Here is a 17,402-nt window from a genome sequence, read left to right as displayed (position 1 = left end):
ATGAATCTCTCTCTCTCTCTCTCTCTCTCTCTCTCTCTCTCTCTCTCTCTCTCTCTCTCACACACACACACACACACACACACACACACACAAAACAGTCTCTAAAAAACACACAATCCTATAGTTTGTTTACCTCAATATATTTTACTGATTCACTATATCTTTATTAGTAAAAACTACTCTGCGTCTATCCATGTAGTGTTTTTTTTTTTTTACTTTGAATCTAAGAAAGATAATCATCATGTGATAATTGATATGCTTTACTGTTTCTCTCCTCTCCCCGATGATTTAGCTGTTAGCTGTGGTCACCCGGGTAGTCCAATTTACGGAAGAACAAGTGGAAATGGGTTCAACTTTAACGATGTGGTAACATTCTCTTGCAACGTTGGGTATATCATGCAAGGGCCAACGAAGGCACAGTGCCAGGCCAACAGGCAGTGGAGCCATCCCCCACCTGTGTGCAAAGGTAACCAGCTCACCACATTCCTTCTGGGGCGTGCAGCAGTATCTGTATTAGGTGATAAATCTGAACAGCTCAGGCAGACCAGTAGCAGATTATTAACTAATAAAACAAAGGCTTGAATATTGGTGTCCTCTCCTTTCATGTTTTTAATTGTTAAATTTTTCCATTTTATTTTCATCTATTTACTTATAATTTATTTAAAAGTGTAATTACATTATTTCTGCCTTTTACTTTCCTCACTTCAGAGCCTTCAAGTCCCTCCTATATCCTCCCTTTAGTCCCAATGTGTAGGGATCTATTCCTTATGCACAAATAAGTAACTACACCCTGCAGAAGCTGATCTAGATGCTTGTGTATCTGGCTTATTACTGTATCACTTTATATTGCTTAACCAATTTAAGGTTTGTCCCAAAGGCTGCTCCCTCTTACCGCAGTTATTAGTTTCCTGTAGTTCTTTACGTAGGGATGGACCCCCACGACATTTCTCCCTGTCCTCATTTCTATGTCTAGAATCGTAAGACTTTCTTTCTGCCTAATATTATTAAGCTACAGCCATTTCTGAGGGAATACACACAGTACTCAAGATCATTTTCAATTCCTTTTCTGTTCATGAGCACGAAAATGTGCTTTTGGAATTTATGACTGTACTTTTGCAAAATGACCCCGGGTTCCCATGCTATTTGCGTAAGCTCTTTTCGTTGCTTACCAGATAGTAACAGATTAAGCGTCTTCTTTAGTAATTTTTTTTTAAAAAATGAAATATGATAAAGATCATTTCGTGAAAAATAATAATATACCACCACTTTCTCTTTGGTAATCTTAAAAATAGCTTAAGTGGGATGTTCTTTAGTCTACATTTAGCATAATTCTTATGAAATTACTATGATCCTTAAAATTCTTGAAAATTTTCCTATGCTTCTACCTAAACGAATTTCAGACAATTATTTCAGTGGTTCATGGATTAACTAAATTTCTGGAATATGTGGTTTATTTAATTGAATTTACTTCAGAAACTAAGTTTTTGAAAATTTCAACAGAGTTGCATCTAGTTATAATTATATTATTCTCAAGCTAACTTTTTTTAATTTTTTCACTTATTTAGTGGTCAACTGTTCTGATCCAGGGATTCCAGCCAATTCCAAAAGAGAAAGCAAAATAGAGCATGGGAATTTCACCTATGGCACTGTGGTTTTCTATGACTGTAACCCAGGATACTTTCTGTTTGGCTCTTCAGTTTTGATATGTCAGCCAAATGGACAATGGGACAAACCTTTGCCAGAATGCATCAGTAAGTAGATAATATGAATTGTTCCTATAAAACACTGTCATGTAAATAATATTGACAGTTATTGTCAACCTATACTCAAAACTATACACCTGAGGAAATTATATTGACTGAATTAAATAGTTTCAAAATTACACATCTACATATTTTGCAGATTCTTTGTCTAAATGTTTTTTATAATATCAATTTTTTACTAAAATATATAGTTTTCTATAATATTCTATGATATTATCGCTCTTGCGTATGTTTTCTAGGGTCTTTGAGATCTTGAGATATGTCCATCTGAAAAGTTATCACTAATCTTTTGACATTGCATTATAATGTTGCCATCTAGAAAGTTTACAGTTGAGAACTGAAAATTTTAAAATAAATAAGTAAATAAATAAAATATCAGAATGTTTTAACTATATTTCTGATTTTGTATTCATCTATAGTCATTCCTTACGTTGGTCATATGTGATCTTCAGACTGCTGAATGGAAATGGCTTTAATATGTTTGAATAGAAATTTTACTTTTATTTTGTAAACAAGCTGATTCGGGTGGTTCGATAGGAGATATAAAAAAATTTTATATTCAATAATTATGTATTGTAGTGATTGACTGTGGACACCCTGGCATTCCTCCTAATGCAGTCCTGTCTGGAGAGAAGTATACTTTTGGGTCAACCGTTCACTATTCCTGCACAGGAAAGCGCTCTCTTCTAGGCCAGGCTTCCAGGACTTGCCAGTTAAATGGACATTGGAGTGGCTCTCAGCCTCATTGTTCAGGTACCGCTGGGAAATAGAGTGCTGTGCGTCATAAATTATCTTATGATTACTAATCCAGAGAGCGTTCTCTAAGGACTCCAGCGTTTCTCGGAAAAATTTTGAGTGAAAGCTGAACTCATTCTTTAGGATACTTGTAAGGTAATGGAAATTGACCGGCAAAGGACGGCTGAGTCTCCAGAGTAGTGGTCCTCAACCTTCCTAATGCTGTGGCCCTGTAACTGTTCCTCACATGGTGGTGACTCCAACCATAAAACTATTTTCATTGCTACTTCATAAATATAATTTTGCAACTGTTAGGAAACACAATTTAAATATCTGATATGCAAGATATCTGATATGTGAACCCATGAGAGGGCTCATTGATCCCAAAGGGTCACAACCTACAGGTTGAGAACCTCTGCCCTAGATAATAAATTTCAGGTATATATTTTGGATTGTGCTGTACCCCGTGTAAACAATTATGTAGTATTAGAACATGTTTCTCTATGGATTCATAAAGGTTGTTCAACTTGCTATGATAAAGTAGACATTTTATTTAAGTACAAATCATTTGTTTTCCTAAGAAGGAAAATTTATATGATTAATTTTTATCAGAATTCAATTATCTTACTTTCTAAACAATGATTACTTAGTGGCAAATTTTTTAAAAATTTCTAAATGCTTTTAATTGAAATAACTTAATAAATCTTATGAAAGCAATTTATTAATACTAATGTTATTTATTATGGATATCATCTATATTAACTACTTATAGCTATTGAAGTTATATTTAAATTAATGCATATGAAACTGCTATTTTATTAATAACCAGTAGACAGAGTATTTCATGGATTTTACTATGATTTATATCCTATTTGTTTTCTTTAGAAATTTATAAACTTTAGATATTGAATAGATCTCTCATTGATACTATTTCTGTTCCTCAATTAATTATATATGATGCTATTTTTCTAGACTTCTCAAAATTTACATATTTATCTTTTTACATAATTTTTACTTTATAGAGATCGGACATGCAAGTTATTATTATTAGTTTTGCATTGCTTTCCCTTTATAAGTGAAAAGGTGAAATAATTGAACTCACATCTTCTAAACTCTGGCATTTCTCTGCACAGTGATTGTTTGGCACTTCGAATCTAACCTACCAATCAGTGTAATTTTATAAGTGCCTTCCATGAAAAATGGTCTTTTTTAAGTTACTGATAATAAATAAATTCCCAGAAGACCAACTGTACATATAAACATCCCCCTCCCTATGTATGTAGTATATTAAAAGCCTAAGACCAAATTGAAGAATAAACTATTGCATGTCTAAACAGTGAATAACGTCCTGAAAATGTGTGTAGTGATTAGCATAACATCACATGTAAAGAGAAATTGTGAGGAAAGTTTCCACAGAGAACATGTCAGAACATGTCAGAAAGTGTATCCAGAAAGTGATCTAAGTGCCCTCACAGTTTCTATGGATTCTGTGGTTAGAGAAAGCTCAGTAGTGTAGAAAGTGAGTGCCGTGCACCGCGCCCCCATCTGCGCTCTATGTGCTACAATTCAGTTTGCGAGCTTCGGGCAAGGGGCTGGAGGTTGAAATACACAAACACACACAGAGACGGACAGACACACGGACGTCTAATCACTGGTACAAAGCCCTTCTTTAATAGTACCATGGAGGCTTAAATACCCAGCAGTCAATGGCCAACAGGTGAAAATCCCATCCTCTGATCCTCTAGGCAAGGCGCAGCTTTTAGTAACTCCAATTAGAAGGCTCTAGCAGGGAAGAGCAGCTGAAGGCCAGGACTCCAATTGGTCCCAACAAGTGAGAAAACAGTAACCTTTAAAGCAAAGCACAGATCCTAGTGAAGAGAGTGATGAGGGACACTCTGTTGCAAAGTTGATACCAAGCTTCTACCTCAGGATTATTCAGAGATTTACTTCCTGCGTTTTCACACATGAAAAAATGCAGTTGGTTGCTATCTTGTCGCTGACAGTCATTGGAAGAGGAAATTTAAAAAGGGACCATTTTCAATGTATAGAAATAATTATGTTACTAGATTTACTCGAATCTAGCATACTGTAGTTGCAGAATAACAACTGAAAACGCAGCAATAATTAGGTGATTCAGAGAAAGAATTCTGTGGTTACTGAATCCAGTCTTTTTAATTTTTATGAATGAATTGTTCGTTGAATCCGTAGTTTCGTCATTTATAAATTCCCCATAAGTTCCTTTATTAGCTAGATTCTAAAAACATTAAACAAATACCCATAATCTTTTACAATTTGGTCTACAAATCTCCAATAAGAAAAATAACTTGATACTTAGGCATCATTTTTTTATTTGTGTTTTCTCTTCGTGTGACTCACGTGAAATACATTTCTATGCAGTTAAGTTATGTGAAAACAGCACTCACAAAAGTAATGTCTATCAATTGGCCAAATTTGTGAATTTAATAAATGCATATTATAATAAATTGATTTCCATTTTCTGCATGCAGGCGATACTACTGGTACATGTGGGGACCCAGGCACTCCTGGTCATGGCTCTAGACAGGAAAGTGACTTCAGAACTAAAAGTACTGTACGCTTTGCTTGTGATTCTGGATATATCCTTTATGGTTCAGAAGAAAGAACTTGTTTATCCAATGGCAGCTGGACTGGGAGACAGCCAGAGTGCAAAGGTAATCTCAAATGGAGTTAGCTCTCCTAAGGGTGCCACTCGTACTGCTGTCTGATTATAAACTATATTGAACTGAAGAATTAATAAAACATCTATCTGATTGTGCGCATGAGGAGATTTCCAGTGACTGAATTAGATCAGGAAGGCTCCGGCCCCCATAATGGTTTCATTAAAACCACCAACAAATTGAAATTTTAGAAGAATATTGGGAGGTGGTATGATTATGGAAGATGGGCTTTGTTTTAAGGAGTAGGTGGCGAGGTGCATGTTTTTGAAGGGTGAGTATGGTTTCCAGTCTTCCTCTCTCCTTCCTTGTCACTTCAAAGTGAGACTCTTTGCTCTGCCAGCTCCACCCACTGTCACGATGCTCTCATTTGTCACAGCCTTCTATGGTGGGGTCATCTGGCTGTACGCTACAACTTCTGACCCTGTGAGCCAAAACAAATCCTATGCCCTTTAAGTTGGGTACATTTTCACAACAATGAAAGACTGACCAGTATGACATTCCAATTAAATCTGTATTCAAAAGCACCTGGGTACTATTACTATATTATTACATTACTATATTAGTATAGTAATATTACTATAACTTTTAGATCCTCATCTTAAAGCAGTATTTTATTGACACTGTTCTGACAGAGAATTATGAATGATAATAATTATATCGAAACATGTTTGGTCATTCATTTAAAAACAGTATACCCTTCTCCGTCATATTGGGTTGCTTTATCTAGCTTTGGTATGCATGTTGGTTCCTGATTATATTGTAACATGTTATGTGTGTTTAGTTGATGTCCCTTGGAAGCCTGCTCTTTTCTGAAGGAGCAGTAGAATTGCAGAGGGGATGTATGTGGGGGAACTTGAAAGAGTAGAGGGAGGGGAAACTGGTTGGGACCTCATGTCTGCTCATATTGTGAGTAAAGGAGCAATTAACATGGCTGAACAAGTGTCAGGTGGTAGGGTGTTAAGTTTCTTGGCCTATGATGAGGAGTAGTATACCTAGGTGTTACAGTATGTTTTTTTTTCATTAGCTTATTAGTCTTTAAGACAATGCAAATTTGTGATTCTTTATTGAAAACATGATTCATTTTTTTTCTATTTACTTTGTTCTTTTTATGTGCTCAATTGCCTAAAGAAAGGACTATAGCAATGCAAATGTTATATATTTATGCAAAATATGCACAGATGTGTACAATATTTATATTTTGTGAATAAGTAAATAAATTAATAAATATATAAAACAGCTGCTCTCACGAAATGCAAATATAATGAATCTATTGCATACTATTCTTGTTATTAATTGTCTAAACTTTTATGAACTGGTTTTAAGGCAAAAGAAAGACTTCATGGTATATGAAGGCCACCCTCTTTAAATGGTTAATTTTCTTTGCAATAGTTGTACTAAAACTACTAACTCTACTAACAGTTTTTTTAAAAATAATTTATTTATTTTATATACATTGGTGTTTTGCCTGCAAGTATGTCTGTGTACAGGAATCAGATCCTTTGGAATAGGAGTTGCAGACAGCTACGAGCTGTCGTGTGAGTACTTGGAATTGAAACTGGGCCCTCTAGAAGAGCAGCCAATGCTCTTAACTGATGAGTCATCAGTTTTTAAAACTTATTTCATTGGAAATCTAGTGACTAAGACAATAAAATTAGCATAAAATGATCATGAATTTAAACTCTATAGGAAGATATTTCTCTGCAAAGTTTGAAGAACGTTATTATTTCCTTGGATAATTTTGTTTGTTTTCGTTTTTGTTTTTCAAGACAGGATTTCTCTGTAGCTTTGGAGCCTGTCCTGGAACTAGCTCTTGTAGACCAGGCTGGTCTCAAACTCACAGAGATCCGCCTGCCTCTGCCTCCCAAGTGCTGGGATTAAAGGTGTGTGCCACCACCGCCCGGCTCCTTGGATAATTTTAAGGAAATACTAGTCATTAACTGCAGGCAAAGGATTTCCTTTTAATCAAAACATGCTCCTAAACTTTTGTTTTACAGCTGTGCAATGTGGCAACCCAGGAACAACAGCAAATGGGAAAGTCTTTCGAATTGATGGGACAACGTTTTCCAGTTCCGTCATCTATTCCTGTGCAGAAGGCTACATCCTTTCTGGACCCTCTGTAAGACAGTGTACTGCCAACGGAACATGGTCTGGAAGTTTGCCCAACTGTACAAGTAAATCTTTTCTTAACATTCCAAAAGTTTCATTCAAGTGAAAATATATAAAGGTGTCTTCAGGTTTCAACTAAATGTTACCTCTTTGAGATTCAAAGATTATGTATGTTTATGATTTAGTGACCGCAAAAACTGGTAGTTTCACCAAGGTACTATATTGGCTGGATGAGGAAAGAGAAAATCAGTCATATTTTATATAATTTAATAAACTTTATGAATAGTTATTAAACATGAGCTTATAAGAATAAAACTGCAATATATACAAAAAATTAAAATGGTACAGACTGAGTACATCATACCAAGGAACATAAATGTAGTTACATATACACTTAGGCATGTGAAAACACATCCATGTTAAAAGAAAACACATATTCTTGTAAAAATAGTGTATCTCAAAGAGAACAAGGAGATGCAGGAGATTTATAAAGATAGAAAGGGAGGGGAACATAATTGAATTCTCAAAAATGAACAAAAGAAAATACTTATGTTAAATGGAAGTTATTAATGTCTCTGTACCTTCCCAAGTATACCACATGTGTGTATAACCAGTTCCTAAAGCCCATAGTGCATACTGTATACATGGGCTTTGGAAAAAAAAGTTTGTGTTAGGTTTCAGGTTAAAAAAAAAAAAAAAAAAAAGCAAAGCCAGGAGGTGGTGGTGCATGCCTTTAATTATTTACTGGTTTGCTTATAAGATTTTTTTTCTTATTCTTGCTGTCTTTTTTTTCTCTTTTTTTATAAACTAAGATTTCTACTACCAAAATGACCAATGCTCAGTATTTTGCATCTGGCAAGTCTTATTCAATTGAGACAAAGACAGTACATTTAATAGATGAAGTTGAGTCATAAGAATTCTAAGGCTTTTAATTCCCAACATTCAGCATGATAATTGGGCTTTTACTGGCTCCTTGGCACCTACCCAGAATCATGAAACCTTTCAGATTTTTTTTTCATTTTTTAGGAGATAGTTCTAAATACAGGGTTGATCTCACAAGAGAGAACTAGGTGATGAATAATAATTAAAATGAGACTGAGTGAATGGATATCAAGATATGATGTAATTCCTACGAAGGAGAAGGTGCTATGTCTGAGTATTGTTCATGACCTTGGACTATTTCACTTTCTGGGGAGATAGTTTTGGTGGTCACACTACAAAGTGAGGCTTGCTTTGGAAGAAAGTATATAGTTACTAGAGATAGCAATGAACAAAACTACCACCCTAGTCAGACCTACCACCCTAGTCAGGAAGTATCTATACTAAAACATTAAGAGTGGCAATGGTTGAATAAGCCTCTGTTGCTGAGATTTTAAAAGAAAACTGGCATTCTAATTGGGAGATTATAGAAGTTTATAACCATTATCAGACTGATGTTTTCGCTACCCTCTCCTTAATATCATTTTGTTGCTACAGTAGTGTTATTTTCCTGTATTGGCAAAGTATTTATGTATTTGATATCTCAACAGACATGCTCTTTAGTGTACTGTCTGTAATAATGAGCAAAGAATAGCTCAAAAGCTAGTTTGGTTATATAAAATAGACTGAATGTATATCTGAATAAGAGGATATGAAATATTAAAATAAACCACTCAAGCCTGTGGGTTAAACATGTACAATATTCATTATAAAATCCATTAGAACGAGTTACATTTTACCTATGGAACATGTCTTATCTTATTTTAAAGTATATACTTATATGTTTACAAAAGATGTTAATCCGTAAATGAATTTTTAGTGGCAAACATTGACTACACTACTACAATTATACCTTATTTGTGGTGTAGAGATCATGCATTTTAGATTTATTATAAATTGTACCAAATGACATTAACTACTTATAAAGGAATAAGACTAATTCCACAAAACAAATTGAAAAGTTTAAACCAATGGGACTTTGTTGGATTTCTGTTTAAACTGACAATTCAATTACTCTTTCACAAATTCATTAACATATTTATCCCAGAAGCAAATATTTAATCTCTCATGGTGATGTACACGCTCTACTAATCTCTGAGAATATAAGAACATAGAAATATCAGTCCTGTTGCATGTGGATATTTAAAGATTTGGGTTGTTTTTGAAGATTTTCAAGAGAAAACCCACAACATTTATCATGGCCTATTGATGTCTTCAATTTTAGGGTAAAGCCATAAACTGATCTATGGATTTGCCCACAAAGGCCAAAACCTCCTTGGTAGCTGCAAACAAGCTGGCAGAGAATGAATTAACTTGCCAAACAGATGCTATTTACAAAGCCTGTTGCTATTGGAAACTGACTCTTCTCTTGGCCTTTGCTTCATTAGGAAGTCACCAGACAACCTCTTCTGACGGTTCCATTGTCAGACGTTCATTAATGCTGCTGCCATTGTGTGCTCAGCCCCTGCTCAGTACCAGTGAAGCAAATGTGCTGTCTTCTTGACTGGTGGTTGCATCACAGTTCATGTGGCCTTGTAACCCCATGGCTGCTCCATCTAGCCAAAATTCTAATTCAGTCTGCAAAAGGACCTGTCCAGAAAACAGGACTTAGGGGATATTTCTTTTACTATCCTTCTCCCTAAAAATCTTGGTGAAACCATAAAATAACCTAAAGAAACACAATAAAAAATTTAAAGTGTTTAGGCATATTTATATGTTGGTAAATTTGGAAGCTTTAAAAAGCAGTATTTTGTTTGTTTGCTTTTTCCTGAACTGTGTCTTCTGTTATCTCTACTTCTCAGCTGTTCCATGTATTTCTGAAAGTCTTTGGTAACAGTTTAAATGACTTAATATTTTATATTCATACAACTAAACCAAGACCTCACTGCAATCAATATAAGGCCTATGTTGAATAAAGATTCTGGAGTAGAGTTCAGTCCTTGTTAATGGCCATCAGAGTTTCTGGTCTGGTTATTTTTGTCTTTTGTAACTGAAGCCCATGGGTTAATTGGTATGAGCTGAGAACTATTGGCCTTCTTTCTTTCTTTGTTTTACTTTGTTTTGTTTTTTTCGAGACAGGGTTTGTCTGTAGCTTTGGAGCCTGTCCCGGAACTAGCTCTTGTAGACTTGGTTGGCCTCAAATTTACAAAGATCCACCTGCCTCTGCCTCCTGAGTGCTGGGATTAAAGGCCTGTGTCACCACCTCCCAGTTGAGGGCTATTATCTTTGACCTGTAACCTAGGCAGTGGTCTGGTCATTGAGATCATCACAATCTTATGTCCCTCGCTCTATCTGGGTTCCCTGTGTCCATGTCTATTGTAATGCCAGTATAAGAATTGGTTGATGAGGTCCACGTCCTCACTACAGTAGTCTCCATTTTCCTTCTGAAAGTCAGTGCAAATGAGGAAAGTCTAAATAGTATATTAATAAAGTTCATGATACAGTAAAGCAATGACTCTCTCCTAGATTTCAACACCAGAAAGTCCCTAGGTATATGTTAAGGCTGTTAGTTTGGTGTCTTTGTGGGACTCTTAACAATGGGAACTGGCAAATTTCTGACTCCTTTCCCACTCTCGAGATTATTTTCTTCCTATTGGGTGGCCTTCTCCAGCCTCAGTAGGAGGGCTTTTGTCTTTGTCTTCCAGTGCCTTGTGTTCTCTTGTTTGGGTGTCATCTCTTGAATGCCTGCTGTTTCTAAAGACGAAACAGGGGAAGCAGTCTGAGGTAGATGGGGGTTTGGGGGAGCTGGAAGGAATGCAGCGAGAAGAATCTGTGGTCTGGATATATTGTATGAGAGAAAAATATAATTTCAATAAAAAATAAAATAAATCAAAAACTTTGGATACGCAAGACCATTTTCATAATATCCCTGGCACATTCATTCTATAATAGAGACTGCAAATTCTTTTTTTTTTTTTTTTTGATTTTTTTCAAGACAGGGTTTCTCTGTAGCTTTTTGGTTCCTGGCCTGAAACTAGCTCTTGTAGACCAGACTGGCCTCGAACTCATAGAGATCCACCTGCCTCTGCCTCCCGACTGCTGGAATTAAAGGCGTGTGCCACCACCGCCCGGTGAGACTGCAAATTGTTAAAGGTAGCCTAGGTTGATAACAAGCTGTTTGATATGAAGCCACAAAGAGGAAGACTGTTATCAGATGTTTTAAAATCTGGTTTTATTTGAGCAATTTTTTTAAAAAATTAAAGCAGATTTTTATGTAATGTATCCATGTATGCATACCTGGGATGCACAAACATTCAGCACCAGGTGTGTACGTTAGGAGCAATGCGGAGGAATCAGCTCTCTTCTTCCAACACCTGCTGGGCCACCTTGCCTGTCCCGCCTTCCAGTTTCTTAATGTAGTTTCTGCATGATCACACAGTGCAAGTTGGAAAGTGCTTCCTGAAGCCGTTTCCTGTAGCGCAATGGCATCTTAACCAAGATTCTTTTTGAGGTGTAAGTGACATGTCTGGACAACCTGCCCACCATCTGTAATGATGATTCCTGATGACAAATAAGACCTGCCAATATGTTCTTTAAATATGTTTAGGTTTTATGGCTAAAAACAAGCATGGTAGCTCTTTTCCCTGCATATATGTTAAGCAAATCTTATGACTACCTCTTGATGTCAACTACAGGCCGTGTTAACCCTCTGCCCTCTTCTCATTTTGCACTGATAGTCATCAGCTGTGGAGACCCAGGCATACCAGCCAACGGACTGAGATATGGAGATGATTTTGTGGTTGGGCAAAACGTTTCTTACATGTGCCAGCCAGGTTATACCATGGAGCTAAATGGTTCCAGCGTCAGGATGTGTACAACCAATGGCACGTGGAGTGGACTTATGCCAACGTGTAGAGGTACGAAAATACTTCTGTCAACATTGCAAATAATCATTACATAGTTTTCTTTTTAATAGCAAAGTTCATATATATTTAAGTATATACTTATTCTACTCCATATTTTTCTGATACCAAAGTGTGGGGTATTTTATTTTAAAGTCCTAGTGTAACATGCAAATGTTTTAAAATAGTATTTTTTATTATCAAACTTATATTTTAATGTGAGTAGTGACAATGAACTGTAGCTCAGCAAGAGAACAAGGCACAGGATTGGTATATGTTCACTACTGATGCTTATACCAGTGGGTGGATATTTGTAAAAGGATGTAACTTGAACAAGTTTGTAACTTTAATCTGTGGAGAGATTTGAAACCACCTTTTCCAGATGGTAAAAGAAAATGTTAATTTGGTGAAGCTAATGTGAATAATGGTATTTTAATACTTACATTAAAGAAAACTTTAATTATGTCAGATAAGGGCTAGTTTTCTGATAGCTTTATTTTTAATAATTGATGTTCCCTGTTCATTCATCCCTTATGTGTAAGAGTTGATCACTTAATATATACATGACATATTTTCACAAAGATAATAATTCAAATGATTTTTAATAGTTTACATTTTCTGAGTAAAATTCCAGATAGTTTAATTTTATTGCCTACATATCATATTAATCTATTTAATCTATATGCAGTGATCCATAGATGTGTTTACTTCAAAAGTTATTTTCTAGTTCATTTATATGTATAATAAAAATGAAAATTTTAGAAAACTCAAAGATTTGTTTATCCCTGTTGTTAACCATCATAACAAAGCTTTCTCATTTTTGTGCTTAGAAATATGTTACCTCTTTTTTTCTCTCATGTCTGACAGTTTCCAACATGACTCTTCCCCAAGGGTAACACAGTTAGGCAAATTATAATTTGAAATTAATTATATATTTACATATATGATAATAGGCTTTAAAATAGGAATCTGCATGTTTTCCGAATGAATACTGAATACTGTAGTCAGACACACAGCTTGTCTGTATTTGCAAACAAATGCTGTAAAACTGCTTCTAAATCCCCCAGTTAACACACTGAATCGAAATCTAGCCTTGGCACCCAGCTCATCAGCCTCACAAGGTCCTTGGGAAATAATTTTATATAAGACACAGGATTGCCATCAGTTGTGGTATACCAGACAGAAGGTCGGGTGACCTCCCCTTCATTTTCAGGAAGCTTGTTATTTTGTAAAAAGAACTGGGAGCCATTACACTGCCAAAAGCAAGCATTCTCCTCCACGGTTTCATCTTCGAGATCTTTCAGGAAGACTAATAGGAGGCTAAAGCCTGCCACACCGTATTGTCCTCCAAAAGGTTAAATAGCACATATGCAGCTCTTAATGATATTTATTTATTTATTTCACACCAAGGGTATTTCAACAGCTGTGTCTAATTACTTTTAATGTAATTGCAGCTGTTACCTGCTCAGCTCCTCCCCAGATCTCTAATGGAAGGCTGGAAGGAACAAATTTCGACTGGGGCTTCAGTATTAGCTACATCTGTTCTGCAGGCTATGAGCTGTCCTTCCCTGCAGTTCTGACCTGCGTAGGCAATGGTACCTGGAGTGGTGAGGTTCCACAGTGCTTACGTAAGTAGTAAAATTCTTATAACGACCATGTTTTAAAGTCACATTTGCTGCTTAAACCTTTCAAATTTGCTAGACTGTCCCCAAAGAGGTTAAGTCCCATACAAATACATAATTAACATTTAAATTTAAAAAGTCAGTTTTCATTAATGTAGCTACTTTTCCTTTATTCTAGTCATTATATTCTTTACAGTTCAGCTAAAAATATTTCAATGAATGAGCTTTATTTCAATAATTTCTTTTCCTAAATTATCCTTGTTTTTTAAAAATCCCTTTAAGGTAGAAACCATCTTAAGAAATATTACTAACCAGATTAAGATTCTATTTATTGTTGTGTTTTGTTAGACATGAACTTGTACAGCATTCAAAAGAGACCCATCTAGATAATATTATTTCTTGATTTCTGCAGTGTTGATAAAAGATGCTTTAGTCCCTGAAACTCATTTTACAATGAGGCTAATATTGGAAAACACCAATGTTTTAACATAGCTTAAAGATACTCCTAAACATAATCAAAGAGTCTTACAAAGATGAGTTCATCTGTTTTTTTTTTTTTTTTTTTGTGAATGAAAATTTTCTGTGGGAGAGTTTACTAGCCTGGGAAGGTGCCACTTGGTCCTTGAGCACCAACCCACAAGCATGACTGAGTCTCTAGAATTGATCCCCAGGATGAAATAGAAAGACAGAGAGAAAGGAGAGGAGAGGAGAGGGAAAGGAAAGGAAAAGAGAGGCAAGGGGATGACTTTGATTTAGTGATTTTTTTTATCAAAACAAGAAGGAGGAGGAGAAAGAAGAGGAAGAAAGAGAAGGAAAAAATGCTTATAAACTCACATTTAATTATTAACTATACAAATCTTACAAGGCTAACTTTGTCCCAATTATTTTCCATGTGTCCTTTCAACTTCCTGTTACACAGCACTTCAGTGAGTGTATGCAGCCTAAATATTTTTACTGATGACACCTAAGCTCATAGAGAGAAACAAGCTTGTTAGAACAGTGGGTGATTCTGCCATTGTTGAAGGACCCAGCTAGTTTTTTATGTAGCTTTAGCTCATGTAGCTAGCAAACAATGCAGTGTGAACTAAAGTTCAGGTAATGCCATGTTATTTAAAATGCATATTTATTAAAAACCACACACAAAGACTTAAATATCCTTCCTTTGAGCTATTTTTCGCATAGTCCTAATTGCCTTTCTACATGGAACCTTCGCATCTTTACTGATCATTTCTGACAGTTGTTCAATTGCTTCCTTCCAATATGGATTGCAAACATCTGGAGATGAGTGTTCTTCTGTGTGTCTACAGATACATCTAGATGCTTAAAAATACAGAATAACATTTGTCTTAGTAAATAAAAAAACACTCTGAGTAGATTTATCTAATTAATCTTGGATATCCTATATTACTGTAAAGTTGGCCTCTTTACTGGTTATTGTAGAAAATTAAAATTCATCAGTGTTACTAAATTTGAATTTCTTATGAAGGAGTGGCTGTTAACTCATCTACATTAATATCTAAAATCCAAGCAGCTCAGTACACTAGGGAGTTTTTTTTTCCTTTGAATAAATTATTTGAGGTGGGGAAATCTATTTTAACTAGGATCTATAATGATAGGAAGATCAACCTCTAATCTGGGCCACACCTTCTGCTGGCAACCTCTGTTAAGGATTGAAGAAGGAAGCTTGCCTTCTCTTGACTGTTTGCTTTCACTACTAGCAAGTTGATTCCTTTATTGGCACTCTTTCCTGCTTCTTTGGGATTCTGATACATGCTGAAGAACAGGTTAGACATCCAGCCTTGAACTGAACAAGCTACTGGATTATAGCATCTTCTGTTGATAAATAGCTATGGCATTCCTAGCTTGATCACAGTTTCTAAGACATTCTAGTAAATATGCCCTAAATGGTTGTCCAATACAAAGTGGTCAGATCTAAATGTATGCATACAATAACACTAGAGAAACTTAGAATATTACACACAGACACACACACACATATGCATTTTGTGATAGCTATCTTTGTTTGTCAACTTGACTACACCTGTAATAAATGAAAACCTAAGTGACTGGGTACATCTCTGTGGGACCTTTTCTTAAATCACCTGATGTGGTAGCACCCAATTTTAATCAAAATTTTTTAAGATGTAATGATAAATATTTATTGTGGGCCCCACCTTCTGATGGCAGCTTATATATACAAGGGCATGGACGAAGAAGCTTTCTCTTTTTGTTTGCTTGCTTTCACTCTTGCTGGCAAGTCTCCTTCTATATTGGCATTAGAGCCCACTTCTTCATGATTCTAATGTATATTGAAGAACAACTGAGACATCCAGCTTTGTGAACTGAACAACTATTGTATATTTGGACCTTCCATTAGTATACAGCCATTGTTTTATTATCTGGACCACAGCTTGTAAGCCATTACAGTAAATACCTCATATATATTATATAAGTTAATTAGTATATATAGTTACTTAAAGTGTGTTCTTCTAGAGAACTCTAATACCTAAAGCTAGCCTCTTTTCTTTTATTTATTTTACCAGTGCTTTGAAGATTGGTAGAGCAATAATTAAGATATTTGTGTATATAGGCATACATGAGAGTGGCCCTGCCAATAGTCAATTTTGAGTCAGTAAGACATGCTATACCACACTTTTGAAATATTGCCTTTTGACCATTCTGGGGCCTCTGCAGTCATAGCATCAGTACTGAACCTTCTCAAAAAAGTATTAGTGTTTGAAGGATAGTTCCAAACCTATTGTTACACAGAGGCTTCTGGTTATAATTCTGTGGGTCTCAAAACCAATCAACCCACAAATCTACAAACATAAACATGAAAATAGGAAAGATCTGAGACTGTAGTTAATTGGTATAGGAGGGAGATTAGAGAGGGTGGAGGTCACAGTACTAAGGAAATAATTTATGCCTATTTTAAAATTTCAAAGAATAAATAAAATAAATAGTGTTAAAATAAATAGGCAATAAAAAACAATAAATATTACTTACCCACAAGTAAAAAATGAAGATATGAAATTAGATGAATAAATGAAGTCAAAAAACAAATAAAAATATTTAACCATCACAAATTAGTACATTAAAAATCCTGTTGAATATGTCTGTAACATAAGAGTCAGAAGGCAAAGACAATTTCTTTTTTTTTTTTTTATTTATTAAAGATTTCTGTCTCTTCCCCACCGCCGCCTCCCCTTTCCCTCCCCCTCCCCCAATCAAGAAGTCCCCCTCCCTCGTGAGCCCAAAGAGCAATCAGGGTTCTCTGCCCTGTGAGAAGTCCAAGGACCACCCACCTCCATCCAGGTCTAGTAAGGTGAGCATCCAAACTGCCTAGGCTCCCACAAAGCCAATACGTGCAGTAGGATCAAAAACCCATTGCCATTGTTCTTGAGGTCTCAGTAGTCCTCCTTGTCTGCTATGTTGAGCGAGACCGTTTTTATCCCGGGCTTTTTTCAAACCCAGGCCAGCTGACCTTGGTGAGTTCCCGATAGAACATCCCCATTGTCTCAGTGTGTGGGTGCACCCCTCGCAGTCCAGAGTTCCTTGCTCGTGCTCTCTCTCCTTCTGCTCCTGATTTGGACCTTGAGATTTCAGTCCGGTGCTCCAATGTGGGTCTCTGTCTCTGTCTCCTTTCATCGCCTGATGAAG

The 17,402-nt window shown here is 35.9% G+C and overlaps 1 protein-coding gene across 3 annotated transcripts in view; it reads left to right on the top strand.

Moving 5' to 3' along the window:
- Csmd3 (CUB and Sushi multiple domains 3) overlaps positions 1-17,402 on the top strand; it is a 930,239-nt gene that overhangs the window by 875,619 nt on the left and 37,218 nt on the right. For all 3 annotated transcript variants that reach the window (XM_050162609.1, XM_050162600.1, XM_050162593.1), the window contains 7 exons: positions 293-466; positions 1,566-1,751; positions 2,343-2,516; positions 5,006-5,188; positions 7,189-7,365; positions 11,956-12,135; positions 13,575-13,748. In XM_050162609.1, the coding sequence (XP_050018566.1) occupies positions 293-466; positions 1,566-1,751; positions 2,343-2,516; positions 5,006-5,188; positions 7,189-7,365; positions 11,956-12,135; positions 13,575-13,748 (1,248 nt within the window). The remainder of the gene's footprint in view (positions 1-292; positions 467-1,565; positions 1,752-2,342; positions 2,517-5,005; positions 5,189-7,188; positions 7,366-11,955; positions 12,136-13,574; positions 13,749-17,402) is intronic.

Source organism: Alexandromys fortis, unplaced genomic scaffold, assembly GCF_014885135.2.
Source record: "Alexandromys fortis isolate MF-2015 unplaced genomic scaffold, M_Fortis_MF-2015_v1.1 scaffold_17, whole genome shotgun sequence".
Classification (NCBI taxonomy): domain Eukaryota; kingdom Metazoa; phylum Chordata; class Mammalia; order Rodentia; family Cricetidae; genus Alexandromys; species Alexandromys fortis.
Note: the sequence above shows the minus strand (reverse complement) of the source record. Positions and strands in the feature narration are given on the sequence as shown.